The sequence below is a fragment of the Macaca thibetana genome, chromosome 4 (assembly GCF_024542745.1).
Source record: "Macaca thibetana thibetana isolate TM-01 chromosome 4, ASM2454274v1, whole genome shotgun sequence".
In the NCBI taxonomy this organism is placed as follows: domain Eukaryota; kingdom Metazoa; phylum Chordata; class Mammalia; order Primates; family Cercopithecidae; genus Macaca; species Macaca thibetana.
Genome location: NC_065581.1, coordinates 35,929,365 through 35,957,356, shown reverse-complemented (window position 1 = coordinate 35,957,356; position 27,992 = coordinate 35,929,365). Strand labels below are relative to the sequence as shown.

General features: G+C 43.4%; 2 protein-coding genes across 10 annotated transcripts in view; both read left to right on the top strand.

Moving 5' to 3' along the window:
- The window catches only part of TAF11 (TATA-box binding protein associated factor 11), a 322,409-nt gene that overhangs the window by 59,169 nt on the left and 235,248 nt on the right, over positions 1–27,992 (top strand). The window lies entirely within an intron of this gene.
- Positions 1–27,992, top strand: part of TCP11 (t-complex 11) — a 141,996-nt gene that overhangs the window by 113,004 nt on the left and 1,000 nt on the right. The window contains exons 1-9 of one of the 9 annotated variants that reach the window (XM_050787650.1): positions 6,102–6,299; positions 6,616–6,753; positions 10,682–10,793; positions 17,717–17,837; positions 24,711–24,931; positions 26,042–26,178; positions 26,406–26,623; positions 26,712–26,893; positions 27,674–27,837. In XM_050787650.1, the coding sequence (XP_050643607.1) occupies positions 6,630–6,753; positions 10,682–10,793; positions 17,717–17,837; positions 24,711–24,931; positions 26,042–26,178; positions 26,406–26,623; positions 26,712–26,893; positions 27,674–27,837 (1,279 nt within the window). In that variant the 5' untranslated portion in view covers positions 6,102–6,299; positions 6,616–6,629. Of the gene's footprint in view, positions 1–5,851; positions 6,300–6,335; positions 6,355–6,615; positions 6,754–10,477; positions 10,566–10,681; positions 10,794–17,716; positions 17,838–24,710; positions 24,932–26,041; positions 26,179–26,405; positions 26,624–26,711; positions 26,894–27,673; positions 27,838–27,992 lie in introns of those variants that run through there. The other 8 variants (XM_050787653.1, XM_050787658.1, XM_050787651.1 and 5 more) reach the window with 8 other exon arrangements.

Below are 27,992 nucleotides of genomic sequence, written 5' to 3'. Positions count from 1 at the left end.
CACAAGGCCTGTGATATATCCATTTTGAGAAAGGGCCTGTGCCAAATTTAGGGTCAAAGTTCTAACGCTGCTCATGCTAACCCCCATCACCTGCCCATTTAATCATAAAGGTTCTGAGACGTGAGCTCAACTCTGTCCTGCAATGGCAGAAAAATATATCTGTTGCCAGAAAGTGGATTCTCCAGTGATGAAGAATGATCCTTATTTATGTCTGCATAGGTACATTCTGGGGCCCATAAAGGTTTAATTGTCCCTCTAACTAGTTTTTTAAAAAACCCACAAAGAGGCTGCCAGCTTTCCCCAGAGTTTAAAACCAACTGAATGCGGTTCTGTGGAAACTGCTTTAAGTGTGTAACTCGCGCCGTGTCCTGGGGCACAAGGCGTGATTGTTTTGGGGACTCAAAAGATGCAGCTCTTAGGAGGACTTTTAAAGTCAGTTTTTGTGGCTTTCGGCTGCTGCTGACCCTGGATTGCTCTGCAGAGAGAGAGAGAAACTCTTTCATCTAGGAGCCAGGCTCTAAGTTACTCCCATGGTGCCACTGCCCCCTGCTGCCACCTTCTGATTGGGGGTGGGAGGCACTCCAGTGTCACGGGGCCTCAAAAGTCTTTTTCTCTCAGACATTGTCTTTGCTGGTTTAAAAGGCTCTCTCAGGAAGCTAAGGACAGAGGAGACACAGAAAGAGAGAAAACATGTCTATATGTTTATGAGACAAAAAGAGAAAGACGGACTCTGGTAACCAAGACTGCATCCAGAGAGAGACACTTTGCTTGATCTCTTGGGTGTGTGAGGGGAGCAGTGGCCCATTCTGTCACTCCCCTTACAATGCAGTCTCCCCTGTTCATTCATTCCATAATTATTGATTGGACGCTACTATGTCCCAGGCACAGCAGTTAATAAAATGCACACAGTCCCTGCTCCCAGAAAGCTTAGTCTCATGGGAGAGTCACATCTCAATAAATGTTAAGTATGCCAACAAACACGTGATTACAAAATGTGATGAGTGCTATGGAGAAAACATGCAGGGTGTTGAGAGAAGCTAATGGAGGGCCATGGAAGGTCCTCTGAGGAAGTAAGGCCTTGTAAGCTAGTTCTGAAGGATGAGAGTCAGGGAGGCAAAAGGGGCTTTTAGAGCAGGGAGAAGCATGCTAGGTAGAAGGAACAGCATATGCAAAGACCCTGAGGTCGGAACAGCAGAGCCTGTGAGGTGTTGATAACGGAGTGAGCTGTGGCTAGAAAAGGAGGCAGTAAACATTGCTCCCAGAATCTTCTTTGTCTTCCGCTTTGAGCCTCCTCCCTTAAAGATTTGTAATGGTTTCCCCATCCATCACACTTCACATTCAGCTTCAAAGGACCACCTCCAGACTGCCCCCAGATCCTCTCAACCCTTCTCCTACTCTTGGGTTCTGTGGAGAAAACACATTTGTCAAAAGACTAAAGCAAATAGTTTGGACGTGCGGTTCTGTACCATAAGGGAGGCTATAATGAAGTCAGTCCCAGTTTACATGACTCCAAATGGTTCCATTTAAATGTCCCACCCTGTATTTATGTGTCCCTACCACTTTAGTTGACTGTTTATCTTCCAGTATACTCGACTGTACTTGCATCTTGGCCTTTATTTAACTTCATCCCTTACTTTCTCCATTCCATGCCCTATCATTTACATTTTTCTTTAGGAAATGTAAATATTTATTTACAGTATTAGCTTTTACTCTTGCATACCTCTATACATTACAGAGTAAACAGATGGTGATATGGGTTCTAGTCCTGAATTTTCCATAAACTGGTGGTGACCTTAGCCAAGTCATTTAACCTCACTGAGCCTAAAATATTTCTTTGTAAAGTGAGGGGTTTTTCATTTTTGTTTTGTTTTAGTTAGCAGATTTGTATCCAGGATTCCTCTTAAATTCTGTGATTCTGTACCTCTTACAGCCACCTCCAAGTATTTCGCTTGTATCTTCGTCTTTATACACTCCTCTTTCAGAATGTCTTTGTGGATAGGACTGACTTCCTACATAATGTGCTTTTGAGGGATAGTGTACACAGAATAGTATTTAATAATAAGAATAGATCACACTACTGGGCTTGAGTTAAAGCTCTCATATGTGAGAACATGGTTAAGGAACAGGAAAATTCTAGTTGCAGGCCTGAAATTACCATGAGCTGCTTCTCAAACTGGGTTGTAGGCACCCATAGGGATATACAGAGATGTACCAACAAGTACAGGAAGCCCTTCTTCTGGAACAAGAATTCTACTCAAAGATTTGAGGGAGGGGCCAGGTACAGTGGCTCATGCCTGTAATTCCAGCACTTTGGGAGGCCCAGGTGGGCAGATTGCTTGAGCTCAGGAGTTTGAGACCAGCCTAGGCAACATGATGAAACCCCGTCTCAACAAAAAATGCAAAAATTAAGTGGGTGTAGTGGCACACACCTGTAGTCCCGGCTACTTGGAGGACTGAGGCAGGAGGACTGCTTGAACCCAGGAGGTCGAGGCTGCAGTGAGCTGAGATTGTGCCACTGTACTCCAGCCTGGGGGACAAAGTGAGCCCCTATCTCAAAAAAAAAAAAAATTGAGGGAAATAGACTTTAGTATTAAAACAAATGGATATATTATGAATAGAAGAGAAAGTCATACAACATCTTGGTAGGAAAAGGGAACCCTGGGCTGGACAGCTTTGGTCATACTTCAGTGTAAGAGGAAACAGGGCTTTTCTTCTGTTCCTGGGTTGCTTGGAAATACTTGCATTATGGGTCATTTGAGGTATGTGCACTTTAATAGGGCAAAGGTGTGAAGTTATCCAGGATGGGCATTCCTGCTAAATAATGGACATACGTAGAAACTTCAGTTTCACCCATTAGAAGAGTTTAAAGAGGGTCCTGAGGTTGAGAGAGAGCCAGGCCTAACATAAGCCAAAGACCAAATGAGTTAGAGAATCTTTTTTTAAATTTATTTTTAGTTTTTAATTTTTATTTTATTTTTTTTACAGGGTCTTGCTGTGTTGTTGAAGCTAGTCTCAAACTCCTGGCCTCAAACTCTTGGCCTCAAGTGATCCCCACCTGCCTTCCCTTCCAGGAGCGTTTTTTTGTTTTGTTTCGTTTTTTTTTAGATGGAATCTCGTTCAGCTGCCCAGGCTGGAGTGCAGTGGCACGATCTCAGCTCACTGAAACATCCACCTCCTGGGTTTAAGCGATTCTTCTGTCTCAGTCTCCTGAGTAGCTTGGATTACAGGTGCCCACCACCATGCCCAGCTAATTCTTGTCTTTTAATAGAGATGGAGTTTCACCATGTTGGCCAGGCTGGTCTTGAGCTCCTGACCTCAGGTGATCTGCCCACCTCAGCCTCCTAAAGTGCTAGGATTACAGGCGTGAGCCACCGAGCCCGGCCAAGTTACAGAATCTTACTGAGGACCCTGGCTAAAGGCTAGGCTTGAACTGACCCAAACACCAGCAAGATCTTTCACCCTTTCTCAGTCCTCAGGTAGCACTGAGGTACTTACTGAAGTACTTACAAGCCCCAGCCCTGGTACTTCCCATGCCATTATATGTTATATTTTATTGTGTACATATAGATACCAGAGTCAAGGAGGTGGTGTGAATTAAGAGAAAGTATCTAATCAAGAGGCAAGACCTTGCTTACTGTGTGACTTTTGGTTACTCTCTGAAATCTCTTTGATCCCCAACTTGTTCACCTTTCAAACAGTACAATATGACACCTGCCTTGCCTACTGAATGGTATCGTGTGCAGAGCATATAGATCTGCGATGTAAAAGCATTCTGTAAATCATTACACAGAAATCAGTTATTAACTAAGACCCCAAAGGGAAGAAGTGCATATCTCTTACTTCATCTTTCTACTCCCCTCAACCTCTAACTTTTGCTTGGTTGGTTCTGATGACTGTTAACGATAAAGATCATGAAATGCTGTACCTGGGCTGACCCTGGGAAAACTAATTTTGTCTTTCTCTGCTACCTCCTCTCCCTCCTCTTCTGGCTTCAGTCCCCTCCCCCACACCCACTACCATGTGCTCCTGGACTGCTATTTCTTCCCACTGACCCTCCCAGACAATTTGGATATTAAGAGAATACTTAAATAGACAATTTAACATATATGAAAGAATTGTTAGAGGAATTTCAGACATCAGTAGGCAGTTTTATAGCAATGCAATTTTTGTGGGGGAAACGAACTGGTATTATTCTGGAAACTTTCTCCCAGAAATAAAAATGCCAGATGGAATTCCCAATTTGCATTTTTAAAGAGAAATCAGTAACCCAGCCTAAATATCTCCCTATGTAATAAGGAAGCATCATATTTCATTGAACTCTTTGCTGAAGTCACTATGCAACTTCCTCCCACTTCTGGTGAGTTTAGGGTGAAGGCTGGCCTGCTTCACAGTTGGCATCCCTGAGGGAAACAGCAGGAGAGAGCAAGGAGGAAAGGGTGGGTTTGGTAGGGATGAGTTTGAGATGCTCTGGATAAACAGTAACTTGGCTAGGCCACTCCCCTAGTATCTGCCTGGGCCTCAAGGTGGAATGGACTTTTTTAAAGCACAAATGCTCTTGGGCGTCTTTATAATTTACTCCTCCAAACCCAAGAGTTGTGCAAGAAACATCCACACATCCACACCCCACACTAACAAGGCAAAGGTTGTCTTTTTTTGTTTTTGAGATGGAGTTTCACTCTTGTTGCCCAGTCTGGAGTGCAATGGCATGATTTCGGCTCATCACAACCTCTGCCTCCCGGGTTCAAGAGATTCTCCTGCCCCAGTCTCCTGAGTAGCTGGGATTACAGGCATGAGCCACCACGCCCAGCTAATTTTGTATTTTTAGTAGAGACGGGGTTGCTCCATGTTGGTCAGGCTGGTCTCGAACTGCTGACCTCAGGTGATCCACCCGCTTTGGCCTCCCAATGCCCTGGGATTACAGGCGTGAGCCACCGCGCCTGGCCTTGTTTTGTTTTTTTGAGATGGAGTCTCGCTCTGTTGCCCAGGCTGGAGCACAGTGGTGCAATTTCGGCTCACTGCAACCACTGCCTCCCAGATTCAAGCGATTCTCCTGCTTCGGCCTCCCGCATCGCTGGGATTACAGGCGTCTGCAACCATACCCAGCTAATTTTTTGTCGTTTTTAGTAGACCCGGGGTTTCACCATGTTGGCCAGGCTGGTCTCGAACTCCTTGACCTCAGGTGATTCACCTGTCTCAGCCTCCCAAAGTGCTAGGATTACAAGTGTGAGCCACTGCGCCCGGCCAAGGCAAAGTTAAGGATAACTCATTCAAGGCAGAGTTTCTTTCTTTTTTTTTTCTTTTTCGGAGACAGAGTCTCGCTCTGTTGCCCAGGCTGGAGTGCAGTGGCGTGATCTCACTCACTGCAACCTCTGCCTCCCGGGTTCAAGCAATTCCCTGCCTCAGCCTCCCAAATAGCTGAGAATACTGGCGCCCGCCACCACGGCCGGCTAATTTTTGTATTTTCAGTAGAGTCGGGGTTTCACCATGTTGGCCAGGCTGGACTCGAACTCCTCACAGGCGATCCACTCGACTCAGGTGTCAGCTACCGCACCTGGATTCTTACCGTAATACTTTCATCTTTTTTGTTTTGTTTTGTTACTGTACACTTTTATGGTAAGAAGTCAAGCGTAATAAAGAGGGACGGGAGCAGGTGAAGTGGATACGCTTCCTTTCCATTTTCTCAGGCAGGGGCACTCCAGTTCTTCACATCACTGCAAGGGCGACAGAGTAGATTCAGAGTCAAGAAAGGCAAGGGCTGGAGCCCAGCAGGCGGAGGGCGGCCACGGGCGGAGACCCCAGTGAGCAGAGCCTGGCTCCAGCGCTGGCGGCTCCTCCGCTTCTCCTACATGGGAGGAAAGAGCGCGGCCCCTGCGCCCCTGTGGCGGTGGCGGAGGACACGCTGTGAAAACAACCCTCCTGGGTGTGGCTCCGCTTCTCGGCTGTCTGAACAGCCTGAAGAAAAGCCCCACGCATGCTCTCGCCTCGTCTCAGCAGTTCCAGGCCATCTTTCTCGAGGGGCGGAAGCTGACCGGCAGGAACCGGCCCCAGCGACCAGCTCGAGGCCTGGTTGGCTTCCAGCTCAGGAAGGACGCACCAGCCTGCCGCTTCCGGCCCTGGCGGGCCGCACGTGCCCGGCCCCGTTGCCCCGGCGACCGCGGAGGTTTGTTCTCAAACCCCGGCCTCTCGCGCCGCGCGCCGCCCCAACCCGCCGCTCCGCCGCGGTGGTACGGTCCAGGCCGCTAGGCCGCGAGGCCCCCGGAGCGGACGCCAGTGGGCTTCCCGCGGCGGGGGAGGAGGAGGTGAGCAGGAGGTGACGGCCTGGGAGCCGGAGGCTGGCCTGGGCCGGCGTTTCGGGTGAGGGGGGCACTTCGCCGCGGAGGAAGAGGCCTTCCCACGCGGCCCGCCCTGCCAGGCTTCGGTGGCCTTAGTTTCCTCGTTGCCGCCCAGGGCTCCACTTCTGTCTCACTTCCTCCACGCTCCTTTTCCCCTGTCTGCCGCTCAGCACCCCCAAGACCCTCAGGCCGCTACCCTCTTCCCGCCGCCCCCAGGGACCCCCTTGGCAGTTGGGGAGGCCCCTTCCCCAGCGCCAACAACACGCCTTTCTCCCTCACCCAGATACCATCAGCAAAATGCCAGACGTCGAGGAGAGTGTGCCCCCGAAGGACCTTGGCGACTCAGAGGGCAGGTCCTGTAAGCCCGAAACCTCAGGACCCCCCCATGAAGACAAGAGCGGCCCCGAGGACCCCCCTCCCTGTAGGTCCAGCTCGGCGGTCCCTGTGGCCTTCTAGGGGGGTGCTTAGTGTGGGGGGTCCGCAGACCCCCCCATCCCCCAAGTTTTCTCTCTTCACCGTCCCTCTCTTGTTTGTCCTTCTCCGTTTCTCCCCCACCCGCCTTTACTTACAGGCCCGAGGGCAGAGGTCTTCAAAGAGTTTTTGGTCTCAGAGAAAGAAGTGACCCAAGCGTGATTACTTGAATCTGACAAGATTTGAGACTGAGTCGGTTCAAAGCTCTCCTTTGTATTGTATTTTGAATATGTAGGGGGAATTGGCAGATAGATCTGGGGTTGATTTTAAAGAACCCAAATGATCCCAGACGGGAATTGGGTTTTCTCAGCGCTTTGCTGACTCAAGAAGTAGTAGTGTCCTGGGCCCAGTCTCTAGCTCGGTTCTGTAGTGGATGTTCTTTCGTGTTCTTATTGGGGCACAAGGTCTTCTCCGCGCTTTTTAGTGGGTCCAGTCTCACTGGGACTCATGCTGTATTTCTCTTAATCTCCAGAGAACGTAACTAGTCATCAAACTGAAGAGCTGTCTGCGTGCAACAACTCGAGAGAAAATTCTTGACTATTGAAATGCGAAAAATTAGATTGAGGCTTTGAGGCTGAATTAGTTTCTCTTGTGGCCACATGGGGTCGCTGCTGGTTAACAGAATGGCACCAAAAGGCTTACTGGGGCCATTTTCAACAGCCATAGAACCTGATGTAGGATGAAAAGTCCATTTTTTTTGTACATACAATTTAAGTTTTTTAGGTGTCTATTTAAATAAGTCCATATATAAAACAACTCTCAGTAAAATGAAAAATTCCTTTTTTAAAAAATTTGAAATTTGGTATATTAGGTTGACTTGGTTGTTATATTACTTGAAAATGTCTTTGTCCTTGGGATGTGGATTTTTAAAATCTATTTCGGTTAAATTTTATCTCTGATTTCTCTTTGAGCTCTCTTCATTCCTGAATTTTAGTGCTGTTTTGGAATTGCTTAGTGCTATGTAACTTTTGAGCAACAGAACAGTCTTATCAAGGCAGGCTATGAACTTTGATCTGTTGTAGTTGGAAAGTGTTTCTGTGTCTATTTCCCGCCGTCCCTCAATAAGCTGCTGCAGCTCCATCCCCTTCTGAAGATTTTCTCTTAGCTCTCATTTAGCATTCGTGAATTAGCAGTGAGTCTATTTACATATTTGATTGTGTTTTGCCATTTTGGCTGGAACTAAAGACTTCAGAGAGGCTGCAGAAATAAAGGGTCCACTTAAATCAAGCATCCACTTAAGGTCCAGTTCACCTTCATGTTTACCTAAGCAGGGACTCAGTGGATTTTTGCTAATGGTCTACAATCCCCTTAACTTTTTATTTTTAAATATCCTAAGTCTGCTGAAAAGTAAAAAATAATACAGTGAATGCCCACATTGTTAATATTCTGCCATATTGCTTTTTCTCTCTCCCTGTATTTCCCCCTCCTGCCTTGTAAAATTACAACGTCATGACTTCTTTTAATTTTTGTTGTTGGTGGTGGTCTTTTTTGTTGGTTTTTTGAGACAGAGTCTCTGTCACCCAGGCTGGAGGGCAGTGATGCGATCTCGGCTCACTGCAACCCTTCTGGGTTCAAGTGATTCTCCTGCCTCAGCCTCCTGAGTAGCTGGGATTACAAGCATGTGCCAGTATGCCCAGTTAATTTTTGTATTTTTAGTAGAGACAAGGTTTCACCATGTCAGCCAGGCTGGTCTCGAACTCCTGACCTCAGGTGATACACCTGCCTCAGCCTCCCAAAGTGCTGGGATTATAGCCAAGAGCCACAGCACCTGGCCTTGACTTCTTTTAATTTTAAAATTTTTGTGGGTACATAGTAGGTATGTCTATTTATCAGGTACATGGGATATTTTGATACAGGCATACAATGTGTAATAATCACATAAGGGTAAATGTGGTATACATCATCTCAAGGATTTATCCTTTGTGTTACAAACAATCCAATTATACTCTTTTAAGTATTTTAAAATGTGCAACTAAATTATTGTTGACTATTGTCATTCTGTTCTCTCAAATACTAGATCTTATTCATTCTATTTTTTGTACCCATTAACCCACCGTGCTTCCCTGCAACCCCCCAACCCCCCACCCAACTACCCTTCCCAGCCTCTGGTTTTCTGTCATTCTATTCTCTATCTACATGAGTTCAACTGTTTTAATTTTTAGCTCCCACAAATAAGTGAGAACATGTGAAGTTTGTCTTTCTGTGCCTGGCTTAATTCGCTTAACATAATGACCTCCCATTCCATCTGCGTTGTTACAGATAACAGGATCTTGTGTTGATTTTTTATTTTTGGCTGAATAGCACTCCATTGTGTATATCTACCATTTGTCTGTTGATGGACACAAGTTGCTTCCAAATCTTGGCTATCATGAATAAACATGGGAGTGCAGATATCTCTTTGATAGATTGATTTCCTTTCTTTGGGGTATATACTCAGCAGTGGGATTGCTGGATCATATGGTCGCTCTATTTTTAGGTTTTTGAGGAACTAAACCAAACTATTCTCCATAGTGGTTGTACTGATTTACATTCCCACCAACAGTGTACAGGGGTTCCCTTTCCTCCATGTCCTCAGCAGCATTTGTTATTGCCTGCATTTTGGATAAAAGCCATTTTAACTGGGGTGAGATAGAAAGTCATGACTTTACCTCTAAATATTTCATCATGTATCTAAGAACAGGGGCATTCTCCTATGTAACTTTTCTACAGTAACCTTATTTTTCCTTTTTACATTTTTAAATCTTTTTACTATAGAAAAATTACACATTTATATATTAGTAACACATAAATTACACATTTATGTATTACACACTAATATAATGAGCCCCCATTTATTCATCATCCAGCTTCAACAAGGATCAACTTGTGGCCAATCTTTGTTCATCTACATCTCCTCTACATGTTGGAGCCAAATAATTTTCTGTGAAAAATCATGATGCTTCATCAAAAGAGAGTGATAAAATATGATGTATTGTATACAGCTTCATTTTACCGACCAAGTAATCATTGTAACCACCATATATATCTATTATGTGTGAATGCTATCAGCTGTACTATAGTTCTGCACTAAAAACTTAGAACAGTGGTTGCCAAATGCCCATGCTGGTCTGTGACAAAATTCTTAGCACTATTTAGTGAAATTAAATCATAAAGATATTGTAATGAGTTTTCCTAAAGTTAATTCGATTTAAAGGACTGCTTTTTATTTTGATAATATTTCCTTTCTGGTTTTTTTTGGAGGTTAAGCTATCTTTTCTTTGATGAAATTATGATTTTGGTGGTGGTAGAGGGATTTTTATTTGCTTGTTTCACTGTCCATACTAGACAAAACAAAAAGTTGGCAAGTTGTTTTCAGTTGCTTAAAATATTTTCGGAAATTTTATTAGTCTGTGAAATCCTAAAATCTGAGAACTACCGCTTTAGAAGACCAAATGACTTTGGCACTATTCAGTAACATCTGAGTATTATCTGTAGGGAGAGTTTAGCTTTCATCATGTGTAGCATCAGAGGCAGGAACAGGAACGTGGAACCTTAATACTTAGATAAATGTTTATTTTTGCAAATTTCAAATTATTGTTTCTTTGCTGCTATAAATACGATTTCACTTTTTAAGAGAAAGTTTTTCATCTGTTTCACTTCCTCCTTTTTTTATGAACTAGCTATTTGTCCTCTCTTCCCCCAGTGTGAGACTACTATTCTGAAAGTTTCTAGCGCTGGCGTGGGGCGTACAGTGCAGAAAACATAAATCACTAGAATAATTGGGTGAGTCTGTGTAAGACCAGTTTGATTAATCTAAATTTGGGGCCTACTAGATTGAGTGAATCTCTGACTAAAATAGAAATTCAGACTTGCATGGGCTCATTGTTGTCCACCATCAGTTCTTTCTGTCACAGGTCTGACAGAAACCGTTAATGAAGTTTCCAAGCTGAGCAACAAGATTGGGATGAATTGTGATTACTACATGGAAGAGAAGGTTTTACCTCCAAGCAGGTATAGACTCTTCTTCTTTCTTCATGTTGCTCATCCTGGCTTAGGTACTTAGCACTAATGGCTTCAGATCAGACTTGAAGCATTTTTATTTAATGGTCCAATCAGTATTTAAACTTGAGAGGTCTCAACAACTTAAACAGAAGAGTACTAAGTTGTAATTATTGGTACCAAAGAAAGTCAAGAAGCAAATGTTACTTAGCCAACAAATAAACCAAAGCAACACTTGTTGGAATAAATAGGATGGATTTCAGATCTCTGACAAACTTGGAGGAAGCAGCCTGTAGTACTTAATCTGTTGCTGCATAACAAATTACCCCAAAATTTAGCAGCTTAAAATAATATTTCATTTTTCCATTTTGGGTGGTTTTATTTTTTTGGAGGCAGGGTCTTGCTCTGTTACCTATGCAGGTATGCGGTGGTGTGGTCATGGCTCACTGCAGGCTCCACCTCCTGTGCTCAAGTGATCCTCCTACCTCATTTTCTGATTTTTTTTTTTTTTTTAGAGATGGGGTCTCACTGTGTTGCCCAGGGTTATCTTGAACTCCTAGGCTCAAGCAGTCCTCCCGCCTCAGTTTCCCGAAGTGCTGGAATTACAGGCATGAGCCATTGTGCCCAGCACAATAATATTCATGATGTCATAGTTTCTGTGGATGAGAGCTATGGGCATGGTTTAACTGTATACCTCGGGCTTATAGTCTCTCATGGGTTGTAGTCAGTCTGCTGACTCTTGGCCAGAGGCTCCCTCAATTTCTTGCCACATGGGCTTTTCTATAGGGCAGCTCTAAACATGGCAGCTGGCTTTCCTCCAAGGGAGAGAACAAGAGTGTGTGTGAGAGATGGTGCCCATGACAGAAGCCAGTCTTTGTTACCTAATCTCAGAAGTGACATCCCATTGCTTCTGCTACATTCTTTTTTTTTTGAGTTGGAGTTTTGCTCTTGTTGCCCAGGCTGGGGTGCAATGGCGCGATCTCCGCTCACTGCAACCTCCGCCTCCCGGGTTCAAGCAATTATCCTGCCTCAGCCTCCTAAGTAGCTGGGATTACAGGCATGTGCCACCACGCCCGGCTAATTTTGTATTTTTAGTAGAGATGGGGTTTCTCCATGTTGGTCAGTCTGGTCTCGAACACCCAAGCTCAGGTGATCCGCCTGGGCCTCCCAAAGTGCTGGGATTACAGGCGTGAGCCGCCTTCTGCTACATTCCATTTGCTATAAATGAGTCATTAGATCCTGCTCACCCTCAAGGGGAGAGGCTTCCACAAAGATGTGAATGCAGTTGGCCCTTATATCTGTGGGCTCTGCATCCCGTGGATTCAACCAACTGCATATAGAAAAAATTAGAAAAATGAAATAAATAACACAATAAAAATAATACAAAATAATACAAAATTAAAAACCAATATCGTATAACAACCACTTACGTTGAATTAGATATTTAAGTAATCTAGAGATGATTTAAAGTTTATGGGGCCAGACGCAGTGGCTCACGCCTGTAATCCCAGCACTTTGGGAGGCAAAGGCGGGTGGATCACGAGGTCAAGAGATCGAGACCATCCTGGCCAACATGGTGAAACCCTGTCTCTAGTAAGAATACAAAAATTAGCCGGGCGTGGTGGTGCGAGCCTCTAGTCCCAGCTACTCGGGAGGCTGAGGCAGGAGATTGAACCCAGGAGGCAGAGGTTGCAGTGAGCCAAGATCGCGCCACTGCACTCCAGCCTAGCGACAGAGCCAGACTTCGTCTCAAAACAAAACAAAACAAAACAAACAAACAAAAAAGCTTATGCGTGGATGTGCATAGGTTATATGCAATACTATGCCATTTTGTATCAGGGACTTGAGCATCCGTGAATTTCCGAGGGGGATCCTGGAACCAATCCCTCTTGGATACCAAGGGATGACTGTATCAGGAAGCAGAGATCTTTGGGGCCGTCTTGTCAGCTGCCTACCATATAGCTCCTATCAACTACCCTTTTAAGTGGTTTCATACTAAACAGGCACAGATAAAGATTTTCTGTTAGTGGTGTTTTGACTCGGGATTTTTTTCCCCCAGCTTCATAACTCAGCTTATTTATCAAAATCTGAACTCTGTTGATAAAGAATGCTTCCACACCCACACCAGGCTTTATTTTTATTATTCTTAGTTATATTGACATTGTGGTAAAGAAGAACCATTCAGTAAGTATGAATTGAATTGGCTCTGCTGGTTTATTGACAATTAAGTGGGTAAATTTTAGTGTCAGATTTTTTTTTTCTGAGACAGAATCTTGCTCTGTTGCCAAGTTGGAGTGTGCAGTGGCGCGATCTCGGCTTACTGCAACCTCGGCCTCCTGGGTTCAAGCAATTCTCTTGCCTCAGCTTCCCAAGTAGCTGGGACTACAGGCACGCGCCACCATGCCCAATTAATTTTTGTATTTTTAGTAGAGGCGGGGTTTCACCATGTTAGCCAGGATAGTCTCAATCTCTTAACCTCATGATCCACCCGCCTTGGCCTCCCAAAGTGCTGGGATTACAGGCGTGAGCCACCACACCCGGCCCAAATTTTATATTTTTAAGCAATTCTTGGTCAGGCACAGTGGCTCATGCCTGTAATCCCAGCACTTTGGGAGGCTGAGGTGGGAGGATCACTTGAAGTCAAGAGTTCAAGACTAACCTGGGCAACATAGTAAGACCTCGTCTCTACAAAAAAAAAGAAAGAAATATTTTTAAATTAGCAAGTTGTGATGGTGCATGGCTGTAGTCCTAGCTATGCAGGAGACTGGGGTGGGATGATTACTTGAGCCTGGGAGGTCAAGGCTACAGTAAGCTGTGCTAGTGCTACTGCACTCCAGCCCAGGTAACAGAGCAAGACTCTGTCTCTAAAAAAACAAATTGTAAATATTGTATCACAGATGAGGCTGAGAAAAGAAAACACAATTAAAAAATAAAATTGTTCTAATTTTCCACCAAAAGACAAATAAATAATGACAACTTGTGATTCATTTGCATCCTTAAATGCTTTTGTCAGAGGGCCACTGCGGGGTATCTGTTACTAAAGGGCCTTTCTCCATCACATGTTGCTCCTCTGGTCTTCATGCTCCTTTGATTTGTTCTTGACTGATGTTAGCAAGTTTCCATGCCAGGCACAACTCTGGGAACAGGTGTTTACCAAACTCGGGTCTCTCAGCTTCTCTCTCACTGTTTAGATATGTTTATTGCTCACAGGGGAGGAGAGAAAACTGAAACTGGGAGAATAAGGTCTGTGATAGGGTGGTGGTGAGGGAGTTGCAGGTGCATGGAGGGATAGAGGGGTATGGCAGGTGGAAGAAAAGAGAGAGGGAGAAATGAAGCCAGAGAAATAGTAGTATTGAGCTGGGTTTCCAGGTATGGTGATATAAAAAATTATGTTGGGAAAAAGGCTGAAATTGTTTGAGGTTAGTCATTATTGGCAGTTGGCTTTACCTTAGGTTCATAGGATGATTTTAATTACAATTGTAGGTTCCTAAGGGAAATTTCGTTCTCAGATATTCATTTACCAGGCATTTATTGAGTCCTTACTATGTCACAGGCAAAATGCTGGGTGCTAGGGATAGAGATACAGATAAGGCACTGTTTTTGCTGTCAAGAAGCTTTTGTAGGGGAGACAGTTGAATAATAGAAAATGACTAATTAGACTGATAAGTTCACTTGTAGCTGCACATATATAGAGTTTAATGAGAGTGTTCAGCTACCTATGGAGGATCAGGGAAGATTTGCCTACGGAGGAAGATTCGGCCTATGAACACTTGAGTTTTGGATGTTGAGTAAGTGCTTTCCAGGTGGTCTCGGTGCGAAAGGTTGCACCAGGTAGTGGTGACAACATGTCAGAGGCAGAGAATGGTGGTAGAACATGGTATGTTCTTTCCAACCAGCTTGCAATGACTGAGCACAAGGTGTTACAAGGTGGAAGAAAATACATTGGAAAGAGAGGGCAGAGTGTATGATATAAGGTAACATAAGACATTTATCTTGCTGGTGATGGGGGAGCCCCCAAAGGACTTTAAATAAGCATTACTTCATGTTGAATATGGCATCTTAGAAAAAGCATTGTTTTTAGAATGAATTGGTGGCAGCGTGGAAAACAGATTATAAAGGAACAAAACTAGAGGCAGGGAGACTAGTTAATTTAAGAGATGATGGTAGGAAGGGGCCGGGCATGGTGGTTCATCCCTGTAATCCCAGCACTTTGGGAGGCCAAGGCAAGTGGATCACTTGCAGCTAGGAGTTCGAGACCAGTCTGGCCAACATGGCAAAACCCTGTTTCTACTAAACATTTTAAAAAACGAGCCAGCTGTAAACCCAGCCACTCAGGAGGACTTTTCCAGGAAGTCGCGTTGTTGGAATCACACAGTATGGACCCTGTTCTGATTAGTTGTTTCACTTAGTAATTTCATTTAAGTTTCCTTTATGTTTTTTTGTGGCTTGATGGCTCATTTTTCTTTTCTTTTTTGTTGTGTGTTTGTTTGTTTGTTTTTTTGTTTTTGAGACAGAGTTTTGCTCTGTCACCCAGGCTGGAGTGCAGTGGCACAATCTCGGCTCACTGCAACCTCCGCCTCTCGGTTTCAAGTGATTCTCCTGCCTCAGCCTCCCGAGTAGCTGGGATTATAGGCGTGTGCCACCATGCCCCTGCTAATATTTGTATTTTTAGTAGAGACAGGGTTTCGCCATATTGGCCAGGCTGGTCTCCAACTCCTGGCCTCAGGTGATCCCCCCGCCTTGCCCTTCCAAAGTGCTGGGATTATAGGCATGAGCCACCGCGCCCAGCCTTCTTTTTGTTTTGAGATGGAGTCTCACTCTGTTGCACAGGCTGGAGTGCAGTGGCACAATCTTGGCTCACTGCAACCTCTGCCTCCTGGGTTCAAGCGATTCTCCTGCCTCAGCCTCCTGAGTAGCTGGGATTACAGACATACACCATTTCACCCAGCTAATTTTTGTATTTTTAGTAGAGATGGGTTTTTACCATGTTGGCAAGGCTGGTCTTGAACTCCTGATCTCAAGTGATCCACCTGCCTCAGCCTCCCAAATCATTTTTTTATCATTGAATAATATTCCATTTTATGGACAGTTTATCAGTTGAAGGACATTTTTGTTTCTCGTAAGTTTTGGCACTTATGAATAAAGCTGCTATTAACATTTGCATGCAGGTTTTTGTGTGAACATAAGCTTTCATTCATTTCGGTATATACCCAGGAGCGTGATAGCCAGATCATATGTAAGAGCATATTCAGTTTTGTAAGAAACTGCCCAGCTGCCTTCCAAACTGGCTGTACCATTTACATCTGACCAGCAGTGAATGTGAGTTCTTATTTCTCTACATCCTGGTCAGCAATTAGTGGTGTCAGTTTTCTGATTTTGGCCATTCTAATAGGTATATAGCGGTGTCCTTTTTTTTTTCTTTTTGTTGTTTTAATTTGCAACTCCCAAATGACAAATGATGTTGAGCGTCCTCTCATATACTTATTTGCCATCTGAACATCCTCTTTGATGAGATGTCTGTTAAGGTCTTTGGCCTATTTTTTAATGGTTGTTCATTTTCTTATTGTTCCATTTTAAGAGTTCTTTGTATGTTTTGGATACGTATCTTTGTCAGATATGTATTTTTCAAACATTGTTTCCTAGTGTGTGGCTTGTTTTTTTTTTTTTTTTTTTTTTTTTTTTTTTTTTTTTTTTTTTTTTTTTTTTTTGTTCTCTTAACAGTGTCTTTCACAGAGCAGAAGTTTTTAATTTTAATGAAGTACAAGTTAGCAATTTTTTCTTTTGTGGATTATGTTTTTGGCATTGTATCTAAAAGGTCATCACCAAACTGAGGGTTACCTAGATTTCCTCCTATGTTATCTTCTACAAGTTTTACAGTTTTGTATTTTGCAGGTAGGTCTGTGATCCATTTTGAGTTAACTTTTGTGAAGGGTTTAAGGCTTGTGTTTAGATTCTTTTTTTTTTGTATGTAGATATCTAGTTGTTCCAACATTATTTGTTGAAATACTCTCATTTCTAAATTGAATTGCCTTGGCTGGGTGCAGTGGTTCATGTCTGTAATCTCAGCACTATGGAAGGCAGAGGCAGATGGATTGCTTGAGCCCTGGAGTTCAAGACCAGCCCGAGCAACATAGCAGGACCCCCATCTCTACTAAAAGTAAAAATAAAAAAATTAGCTGGCATGGTGGCTCATGCCTGTGGTCCCAGCTACTCAGGAGGCAGGGGTAAGAGGTTTGCTTGCACCTGGGAGGTTGAGGCTGCAGTGAGCCTTGATTCTGCCATTGCATTCCAACCTGAGTAACAGAGTGAGACCCTGTCTCAAAAAATAAAATAAAACAAATTTCCTTTGCTCCTTGTGTTTTTTTCAAGGTGAAAAAAATAGACTTCTTTCTAGCTTCCATTACTATGTAGATGGTAGTGCCACTGAAATTGAGAATACAAGAGGAGCAGGTTTGGATGAGGAAGATAATGAATTTAGTTTTAGATATGCTGATTTGGAAATATCTGTGGACCTTTGGTATTTTCAAAGAAGGAATACCCTTTCCTAGATTTCAGGAGTATAAGAAAATGAAAGATCATTTAGCTCAATGCTATGTGTATACACAAATGGAAATCAAGTTACATATCTAGGCTAGATGCACAGTCAGTGCTAAAAGTCAGCCTCTCCATTCAGGGTTCTTTCTACTGCAGAGGGAGGGCTGCTCTGGAACCACAAGGAGCCCTTCTGGGAGGTTTTGCCATTACCCTTGAAATACAAATCTAACCCTAGCTTGTTCAACTCTGCTGCAGTTCCAACATAGTTCCTGGCCTTTCCAGGAAAGGCCTTTTATAATGGCCTTTTACCATACCAAATTCAGTTTGGGGTTTAGGAGGTTATGACACTGTAACTGTTTTTGGGGTTGAGAGAGTAATCTGCTCATTTAACCCTCTTATAGTCTGGAAGGCAAGGTCAAGGAGACAGTGCACAATGCCTTTTGGGACCATCTTAAAGAGCAACTATCATCAACTCCCCCTGACTTCAGTTGTGCTCTTGAACTTCTGAAAGAAATTAAAGAGGTGAGTGACCTTCCATTTGTAAATGTAAAGTTTCTAGACATCTCCAGCTCATTGGAGTGTCAGTGACTAGCAAATCTTAACTGAACATGGTCCATGAATCAGTCAGAGACTAAGCAATAGACAGAAATCACACAGTAATTTCAGCATGGAGGGTTTAATATAAAAATTATTATAATAGGGAATTGGAGAAATGAGGGCTTGACTAGTAAGAGTAAAGAAAACTAAAGAATACTTGAATATCACATATAAAGGGCATCTATCATACCCTTAGGGCTGAGAGAGGCCAACCAAGGACCTCATTTGAGAGGGCATAGCTATGCCATGAGAAGTTGCTGGCCTGTGCATGCTGCTGACCACAGTGTACTGCAGGAGCCAAGCACTGGAGAAGCTATTCATGCTGCAGGAGCCAGAAACTGCAGGAGCCTACCGAGTGAACATACCAGAACCAGGAATAAAAGCTCTTGCCTTTGCAATGTCTTTCTAGTATGTGGCAGACATGCCTTAGGTGACCCACAATGTTGGTACCCTTGTATAATCTTCTCCCCTTGAGTGGATGAGATTTGCAACTTCTAAGCAGTATGGCAAAAGTGATAGGATATAACTCCCATGATTACATTTCATCACATAATACTCTGTCTTAGGAGACTGGAGGGAGAGATTCTCCTGCTGGCCCTGAAGAAGCAAACAGCTGTGTTGTGAACTGCCTATCGAGAGGGCCACATAGCAAGGAACTACAGGTGGCTTCTAGGACTTAGGGTTAGCATCCAGACAATAGCCAGTAAGAAGCTGGGGCCCTCAAGTGTACAGTTGTGAGGAAATGAATTCTGCCAACAATCTGAATGAGCTTGGAAACAGAATCTTCCCCAGTCATGTTTCCAAGTGAGAATGCAGCCCAGCTAACGCTTTGCTTGCAGGCTTGTGAGACCCTGAACAGAGGACCCAGCTAAACTGCATCTGTACTTCTGACCCACAGAAACTGAGATAATAAATGTGTGTTGTTATAAGTTGCTAGGATTATGGCAGTATGTTATACAGCACAGAAAACTAACACCCGCTGCTGAAGCTTAAAATGTGCCATCTGGCAAAGGAAAGATATGGAAAGGACTTAGCTCCATTTTCACAGAGCAAAGAACAATGGATTTGGATCTGTGAGGCAATATATTAATAAATGGCACAGTCCACCCCTTTGGCTACTCAGCTTCCACATGCAGTCTTCTATACACATTTGAATTCCTGAAAAGAACTCTTACAAGACAAATAGCTATTTATTATTTATCCTCCTCCCCTGCAAATGAGGAGACATGGCCCAAATAGTTATTGTATCCATCACTGGTCACTCCTCAAATTCAGTCAGTTTCACTGAATATTCTGTTACCTGAAGGCTAAATCATAAAATTAACTTCTAACAACTTGTATATAAAATAACAATGGAAAGAAAGAAAGAACAAAATGTTGACATATATAAATAAACATACATATAATAAGCAAAGATAATTTTTATAGTCCTTGTTTCCATAACTGGTCACAAGGCTATAGTTGTTATCTATGGCTTCCTTCTTCCACTGTTCATTCTTCCATATTTCCCTTGTCCTTGGCCAGAACTTCAGCTGGTTGGGGTTCTTTATCTGGTGCAGTGACCCAAACCTTCATTGCCAAAGAGTCTGAGACATTTTGCTTTATTTGTTTGCTGTGGTTTTCCATTAACCTTTAATACTGAGCTTGGAAGTACTAAGAGGCAACTCAGAGAACCTCCTGAGTTTCAGGCATAGTCTTTCTTATCCGCATAGTGTGGCCACAGTCCAGTTTCTCATTGGTACTCAGGAGCAAGTACTGCAGCCAGTACAGTGACTCCTTTTTTAACCCTTTTGGTTCAGTGGTATAAGGAGCCCCCAATGGCCAGGTGACAGTTTCATCTTCTATTTCATTGGAACCAATGCAAGTATTTCACACAAATCAGCAGACCTCAAAGTTGGCAGGATGGGAAACAAAAATCCTGCAAGTGGGGTTATCAGGTGTACCAGTAAGAGGAACCAGTCCTACTTCTACTGCTTGGTTCCTGGACTCATGTATTCTGGCATTAGGGTACAGCACCATGGAATGGTCTTTGAAGCTGGGCACAGTGGCTTACGCCTGTAATCTTATCACTCTGGGAGGCTGAGGTGGGCAGAATGCTTGAGTCTAGGAATTTGAGGCCAGCTTGGGCAATGTGGTGAAACCCATCTCTACAAAAAATAGAAAAATTAACCAGGTATGGTTAATGCCTGTAGTCTCAGCTACTCAGGAGATTGACATGGAAGGATTGCTTGAGCCTGGGAGGCAGAGGTTGCAGTGAGCTGTGACTGTGTCACTGTGCTCCAGCCTGGGCAACAGAGAAAACCCTGTCTCAAAAAAAAAAAAAAGTCGTTGATTCAAAACATATATTGCATCCTATAAGACCAGTTCCCTTCCTTTCAGGTATTGTTACTCACCTAATGCTGTAATTGAGTCTAAAATAAGCCATTCTGCTTTTTCGTTAGGCCAGTTGATTCTCAGTGAAAGCTTTGGTCAGACCAGTTAATTTAGTAGGTATGAATTCACTGCATTTCTTTTGCTATGAAATGAGTTCCTTGAGCAATGCAATGGGGCATGCAAAGACCCAGGACAGCTGATAAGGCATTCTGTGATTATGTGGATGCTGGCACACACATATTCTGGATATGGCAACTCCATATGTGTTGGCTTCCACATGCAGTCTTCTATACACATTTGAATTCCTGAAAAGAACTCTTATAAGACAAATAGCTATTTATTATTTATCCTCCTCCCCCGCAAATGAGGAGACATGGCCCAAATAGTTATTGTATCCATCACTGGTCACTCCTCAAATTCATGTACCCTTGTATAATCTTCTCCATATTCAGAATATGTGTCTATCCAAGTAAGGATGAATCTCGCCATCTCTAAACTGTTAGAGGTCCAGTGAAATCATCTGCCATAAGATGGCTGGCTGATCCTCCCTGGGTAATGGGCCATATTGTGGGCTTTTAAAAAATTTATTTAATTTTTTTTTAGGATTTGTTTTTGTTGTGGCAAAATATTCATGACAAAATTTACTATTTTTTAGTGTTACAATTTACTGGCATTAAGTAAATTTACAATGTTGTATAACCATCACCACTATCCATTTCCAGAACCTTTCAATCTTCCCTAACAGAAATTTTGTACTTATTAAAGAATAATTTCCCTTTCCCCTCTCCTGCTAGCACCTGTACTTTCTGTCTCTATGAATTTGACTACTGTAGGTACTTATAAGTGTAATACAATATTTGTCCTTTTAGTTTTGGACTTGTTTAACTTAGTGTAATGTTTTAAAGGTTCATCCATATTGTAGCATATATCAGAATGTAAATCGTTTTTATGGCTGAATAATATTATGTGGATGGATTACATTTTGTTTATCCATACATCTGTTGATGGACATTTAGGTTCTTTATGGGTTCTTTTTGCCTTTTGGCTATTGTAAATAATGCTGCTGTAAACATTGTATAGAAGTATATATTTGAGTCCCTGCTTTTAATTTTTCTGGGTATATACCTAAAGGTAGAATTGCTGGATCCTATGGTAATTCTGTTTAACTCTTTGAAGAACTGCCAAACTGTTTTCTGTTGTAGCCATACCATTTTATATTCCTACCAGCAATGTACCAGGGTTCCAGTTTCTCCACATCCTTGCCGGCATTTGCTATTTTCCATTTTTTATAATGGCCATTCTAATGGGTGTGAAGTGGTATCTCATCGACTTGCATTTCTCTTAATGGCTAGTGATATTGAGCATCTGTTCATGTGTTTGTTGGCTATTTGTACATCTTCTTCAAAGAAATGTTTACTCAGGTACTTTGTCCATTTTTAAATTGGGTTGTCTTTTATTGAATTTTATGCTTTTGGTGTCATATCCTGCCAAATCCTAGATCATGAATATTTACACCTATGTTTTCTCCTAAGAGTTTTGTAGTTTTAGCTCTTATGTTTAGGTTTATTTATTTATTTATTTATTTATTTATTTATTTATTTTTTTGATACGGAGTCTTGCTCTGTCACCCAGGCTGTAGTGCAATGATGCGATCTTGGCTCACTGCAATCTTTGCCTCCCGGGTTCAAGCAATTCTCCCACCTCAGCCTCCTGAGTAGTAGCTGGGATTACAAGTGTGCACTATCACGCCTGGCTAATTTTTAGTATTTTTAATAGAGACGGGGTTTCACAATTTTGCCCAGGCTGGTCTCAAACTCCTGACCTTGGGTGATCCGCCTGCCTCGACCTCCCAAAGTGCTGGGATTACAGACGTGAGCCACTACCATTTTGAATTAATATTTTTATATGGGGGTAAGGTAAAGGTCCAACTTTGTTCTTTTGCATGTGGATATCCTCTTTTCCCAGCACCATTTGTTGAAAAGACTGTCCTTTCCCCATTGGTTCTTGGCATTGTTGTTGAAAATCATTTGACCATATATCCAGGTTTTATTTATCAGCTCTCTGTTCTTTTGGTCTGTGTATCTGTTCTTATTACCAGTATATGCTTGGTCTCTTATAGGCCATTTTCATTTGATAATAGATTGCTGCTGTGCATGTCCAGTCTTGTAGCTATGTAAGTTAGACAATACCTAATTCCTGATGGGAAGCTTAGTCCACATGGTTACCCAGTGTTCTATAGTAAGGTGTTTACTTTCTACCAAGGCCCAAGAAGTTGTTTCTCAAAAGGTGAATAATTATCAGTAAAGAAGGAATAGAGTTGCTTCCAATTCCTAAAGGTCCATGTGTGGTTCTCTTATTGGTGCTTGCAAGACATTCTATACAGCACCCTTATTTGCTATGGACACTTAAAGTGTCATTGGATCTGCAGGATCATAAGGCCCAAATGGTAGAGTGGCTTGTACTAAGTCTAAACTTGCTGCAGAGCCTACTCTTGCTCTAATTAGTTAGCACTCCCCTACCCCCCACCCCCCCACAACAATGGGTAACCTGGAGTGATTGTAAATAAATCAAAATCACTCAAATGAATGTCAAAGTAGCAAACACAGATGTGGTGCATGTTGCCTTAAAAATCCAAAAAGGGGCTGGCTGTGGTGGCTCAGGCCTGTAATTGTAGCACTTTGAGAGGCCAAGGATGATAAGTTGCTTAAGCCTAGGAGTTCAAGACCAGCAGGGACAACACAGCAGACCTCCATCTCTAGAAAAAAATAATCTTTTTAAATAGTTGGGCATGGTGGTCATACCCGTAGTCCCAGCTACTTAGGAGGTTGAGGTGGGGGGATCATTTGAGCCCAGGAGGTTGAGGCTGCAGTGAGCTGTGATCATGCTATAACACTCCAGCCTGGGCAACAGAGCTAGACCCTGTCTCAAAAGAATCCAAAAAGGAGGACCAGGTGTAGTGGCTTATGACTGTAATCCCAGCACTTTGGGAGGCCAAGGCAGGAGGATAGCTTGAGACCAGGAATTTGAGGCCAGCCTGGCAACACAGTGAGACCCTGTCTCTACAAAAAAAAAAAAAAAAAAAAAAAAAAAAGGAAAGAAAGAAAGAAAACAAACTAACCTGGATATGGTGACATGTGCCTGTAGTCCTAGCTACTCAGGAGGCTGAGGTGGGAGGATCACTTGGGCTCAGGAGTTGGAGGCCATGATCATGCCACTGGACTCTAGGCTGAGCAACAGAGTGAGACTCTGTCTCAAAAGAAAAAAAAAAATTCTAAAAGGCCTACTAAGTATTATGCCTTTTTTTTAATGGTGGGTGGTTCAGGTACAGCAATTTGTCCTTCACCTTGGAGGGCATCACTTGAAAAGCTCCTGACCACTGAAACTCTAGAAACTTTACTGAGGTGACAGGCCCCTGAATTTTTGTGGAGATCATCTGCTATCCTCAAGTTTGCATGTGTTTAAGGCATCTAAAGTACTTGAAACTTGCTGGTCATCAAACCTCACTCATGGTACCAACTTTTTACCAGAGTCCAATCAAGAGGCAGAAACCATGCAGTCAATTTGAACAAAGAGAAGCTTCCACAGTGCAGGAACTTGCTGAGAGGAGCATACCAGAGCCAAGAAGGAAGGCCCTTTTCTCTTGCAGTTTCTTTTTAGCACCCTCTTTTGACAAAATCTAACATTGTGCCAGCTAGGAAAGGAAAAATAATTCAAAGGCCCAGCTCCGTTTTTGCAGAGTAGGCACTGAAGGGTAGATTTGGAGCTGAGAGGCTCCAAATTGGTAACTGGCAGAGCTTGGCAATTAAAATAGATAGTATGGAGCAACTTTGATTTTATTTGTTTAACATGAAGGTAAACAGTTGAGATCTTGCTATGACAACACCATATTCTATTCAATTAAATATTCATTGAATCCTATCCCCTAGGCCCCCACCATGTCCTGTGTGTTACAGAGGCACAGGGATGAATGAGTCCCTGTTTACCAGGAACTTATTTTGGGGGCTAATAGGCTATTTCAGTGACTTGCAACAGCTCCTATGCCTATTTCATCCTTGCCCTTTAAAGCAAAATAATCTAAAAACTGCCTCCCTTTTAAAGTTAAGAGACCTCATCACCATGTGATGGTGGGTATTTTATATTTGTTGTACCCTGTATGTCTTTTTACCACACTCCTTGATTTTATTTATCTCTATATCTCATTCTGCCTAGAAAATGATATACTATTCCTGTAATTGATCCCCTTGAGCCTTGAATTATCACTAGCCTCTAAACAAAGATAAATAATATTCCATGGGAAATTTAGGGACCCAACTTCTTGATCCTTAAACAACATAGGCTGGTATGCCTTTAGCTAAAGGGGTTGCCCATTGGATAAAGTTTGGGGCTCTAAACAGATCAACTCCTTTGACTTTCTTTCCTGGGCAGATCTTGCTATCACTGCTATTACCACGCCAGAACCGCCTGAGAACTGAGATTGAAGAAGCTCTGGACACGGACTTGCTCAAGCAGGAGGCAGAACATGGGGCTCTGAAAGTCCTCTATCTCTCTAAGTATGTTCTCAACATGATGGCTTTGCTGTGTGCACCACTTCGAGATGAAGCAGTGCAGAAACTAGAAAACATTACGGATCCTGTTTGGCTACTGAGGTATGAAACTTGGTACTGCCCCCAGAAACCTGCTTTAGCCCCTGAGCCAGGAAAAGCTGGGCCAGACCTAGATTATAGCCATTGTCTTGACCAGCTCTTCCCTGCTGAAGACCTGACTAACACCTTTTCTCTCCTCTCTGGTCAATTCACTCTTCTTTTCCAAAGATGGCCCTGCAGGGCCTTTTGGTTATCCTGGCTTGATTGCACCCCCCCCCCCCCCCCCCCGTATAATACCATAAGACACTACAGTACATACTTCTTTCTTTTAAGGAGTTAAAATATCCCTTTCCTAGGTTTTCTTTCTTTCTTTCTTTCTTTTTTTTGAGATGGAGTTCCACTCTTGTCACCCAGGTGCAGTGATGAGATCTTGGCTCACTGCAACCTCTGCCTCCTGGGTTCAAGCGATTCTCCTGCCTCAGCCTCCTGAGTAGCTGGGATTACAGGTGCGCACCACCAAACCTGGCTGACTTTTGTATTTTTAGTAGAGACAAGGTTTCGCCATGTTGGCCAGCTGGTCTTGAACTCCTGACCACAGGTGATTCACCCACCTCAGCCTCCCAGCCTCCCAAAGTGCTGGGATTACAGGCATAAGCCACCATACCCGGCCCTCGGGCTCTTTCCTAGGTTTTCTCTTCTTCCAGTTCACATACTATGAGGAGACAGTGATGGGTGGTCATCCCTATTTCACAGCTCTAGGAACCAAGACCCAGAAAGTTAAAAACAAAAACAAAAACGAAAACAATTGGCCCAATGAGTCAAAAATAGCATCACCTATAATCCTACTTCCTGAAGAGAATTGTTAGCATGCTGGTGTATTTCTTTCCACTGACTACCCTTTTTAAGAGACAGCAGAATGACCATAGTGAAGGAGATCTAGACTGAAGGCTTCAAGGTCCAGAGACTTAGCTGTTCCCAATTCTGCCACTGACTCACGCTGGGTATTGGGTTCTGGGCCACATGTCATCTTCTGAAAATGTAGGAGGTAAGACTAAGTTAGTCTTAAGGCCCCTCCTTACTCTAAAATACAGTGATTTAATGACTCCTTGGGTGGGTTTCTAGCTTACTAGGTTCCATTTCATAGCATAAATATTCTCTTTCCCCTTGTGTCAGAGGAATCTTCCAGGTTCTGGGCCTGATGAAAATGGACATGGTGAACTACACTATCCAGAGCCTTCAACCCCACCTGCAGGAACATTCCATTCAGTATGAACGGGCTAAATTCCAGGAACTCCTCAATAAGCAGCCTAGTATGTATATAATGTGAGGGCAGGAGTGGGAAAGGTACTACCTTGGGTCTGACTTTTATAATGTTAGAGAGTACTCTGTCTCTTTTTAGGAATAGAAAGTTGCTTATTAGGTGAGGGAAGGGAGCATTTATTTATTGACCAGGAGTATATCTTGAAAAGAACCTTGGTCTTGAAGCCTCAGAGATGAAGATGCTAAAGATGCTTACACACTCCCTTACCTGTCATAGGTCTCCTTAATCACACCACCAAATGGCTGACCCAAGCAGCAGCAGACCTTACCATGTCACCTCCGACTTGCCCAGACACTTCTGACTCCTCCAGCCTGGCTGGCCCCTCTCCCAACGAGGCAACCAACAACTCAGAGCCCCTCAGCCCCACAATGGTGCTGTGTCAGGGCTTCCTGAACCTCCTTCTCTGGGACCCTGAAAATGAAGAGTTCCCTGAGGTAGGAATGTCTGGGGGCATTGCCTTGTTTTGTATTCAGGGCTTCCATCGGGACTTCCCCTGACAGCCTATTCTTCCCTGGTTCCCAGACCTTGCTGATGGACAGAACCCGGCTGCAGGAGCTGAAGTCCCAGTTGCATCAGTTAACCATCATGGCCTCAGTCTTGCTGGTGGCCAGTAGTTTCTCTGGCAGTGTTTTGTTTGGCTCACCCCAATTTGTAGATAAACTGAAACGCATAACCAAATCCCTGTTGGAAGACTTTCACTCCAGGTGAGCTGCATAGTTATTTTTTAGAGCAGAAGGTGATATGTGGTATTTAGAACATAGGCAGGTAATGAACGATTGCTTACTGTCTACCACAAACCACAGAAAGGTCCTTTGGAACCAACTACAAAGATTGTTGGTTTCTTCCCATAAGTGGTCATAAGGCTTGTAACAAAAAAAAAAACAAAAAACCTTTCTTCCAAAAAGGGTAGTGTGGAAGATAGTTTGCTGCAAAAGGGTCATTATCTAGTTGAGTGCTAACAGTGGGCTGGTATCATCACATATATCCAGGACTTGGTCAGTCAGTCAGCAATATTGATTAAACATTCCACTGTGTGCAAGCCATCACACCAAAGGAGAAAGAGGAATCAGAAGGCCAGGTTGTAGTTATAATTGATGAGGTGGGACAGATGATTCTGGAAGATACCTAAGAAAGTCTTAAACATGTATATGTAAAAATCAAGTCCATGGGACTAAAGAATGCTGAGCGGATCCAAGGGCACAACTAAACACTTTTCCAGAGTTGATTTGATTATTTACCTTGTTTGCTAAGAAGTAGAATACAAGGCCACATATAGAGAATAGCTGGTGTCTTGAGGGTTACAGTGAGGACATTGTACCTACCCACTGGGCCCTATAGCCTGCCAGGGGCTGGGGTTTGGGGGTGGAGAGGATGGCTGACATTCTCCCTCAAGTGGGCCTGGCATCTGGTATACAGCATGCTGGATCCTGGGCCTATGCCAGGGTTACCTGGTAGGTGCCAGCTTACTTTCTTTCATGGTCTAGGCCTGAGGAAGCTATACTGACTGTGAGTGAACAGGTATCTCAGGAAATCCATCAAAGCCTCAAGAATATGGGCCTTGTTGCTCTGAGCAGTGACAATACAGCATCTCTGATGGGACAGCTCCAGAACATTGCCAAGAAGGAGAACTGTGTCCACAGTGTTATTGGTGAGTATGCTTGTGGGGTAGTGAGAATGGTGAGGGAAGAGAGAGATCCCGACCGTGGAACCTCAAACTTTAACAACTTGAAGCATGGTAATTGGGTACGTCATTGTTTAGCCTTGAGTTTTTTCAAAATGCTGGTTGAAATCATATCCATTTCA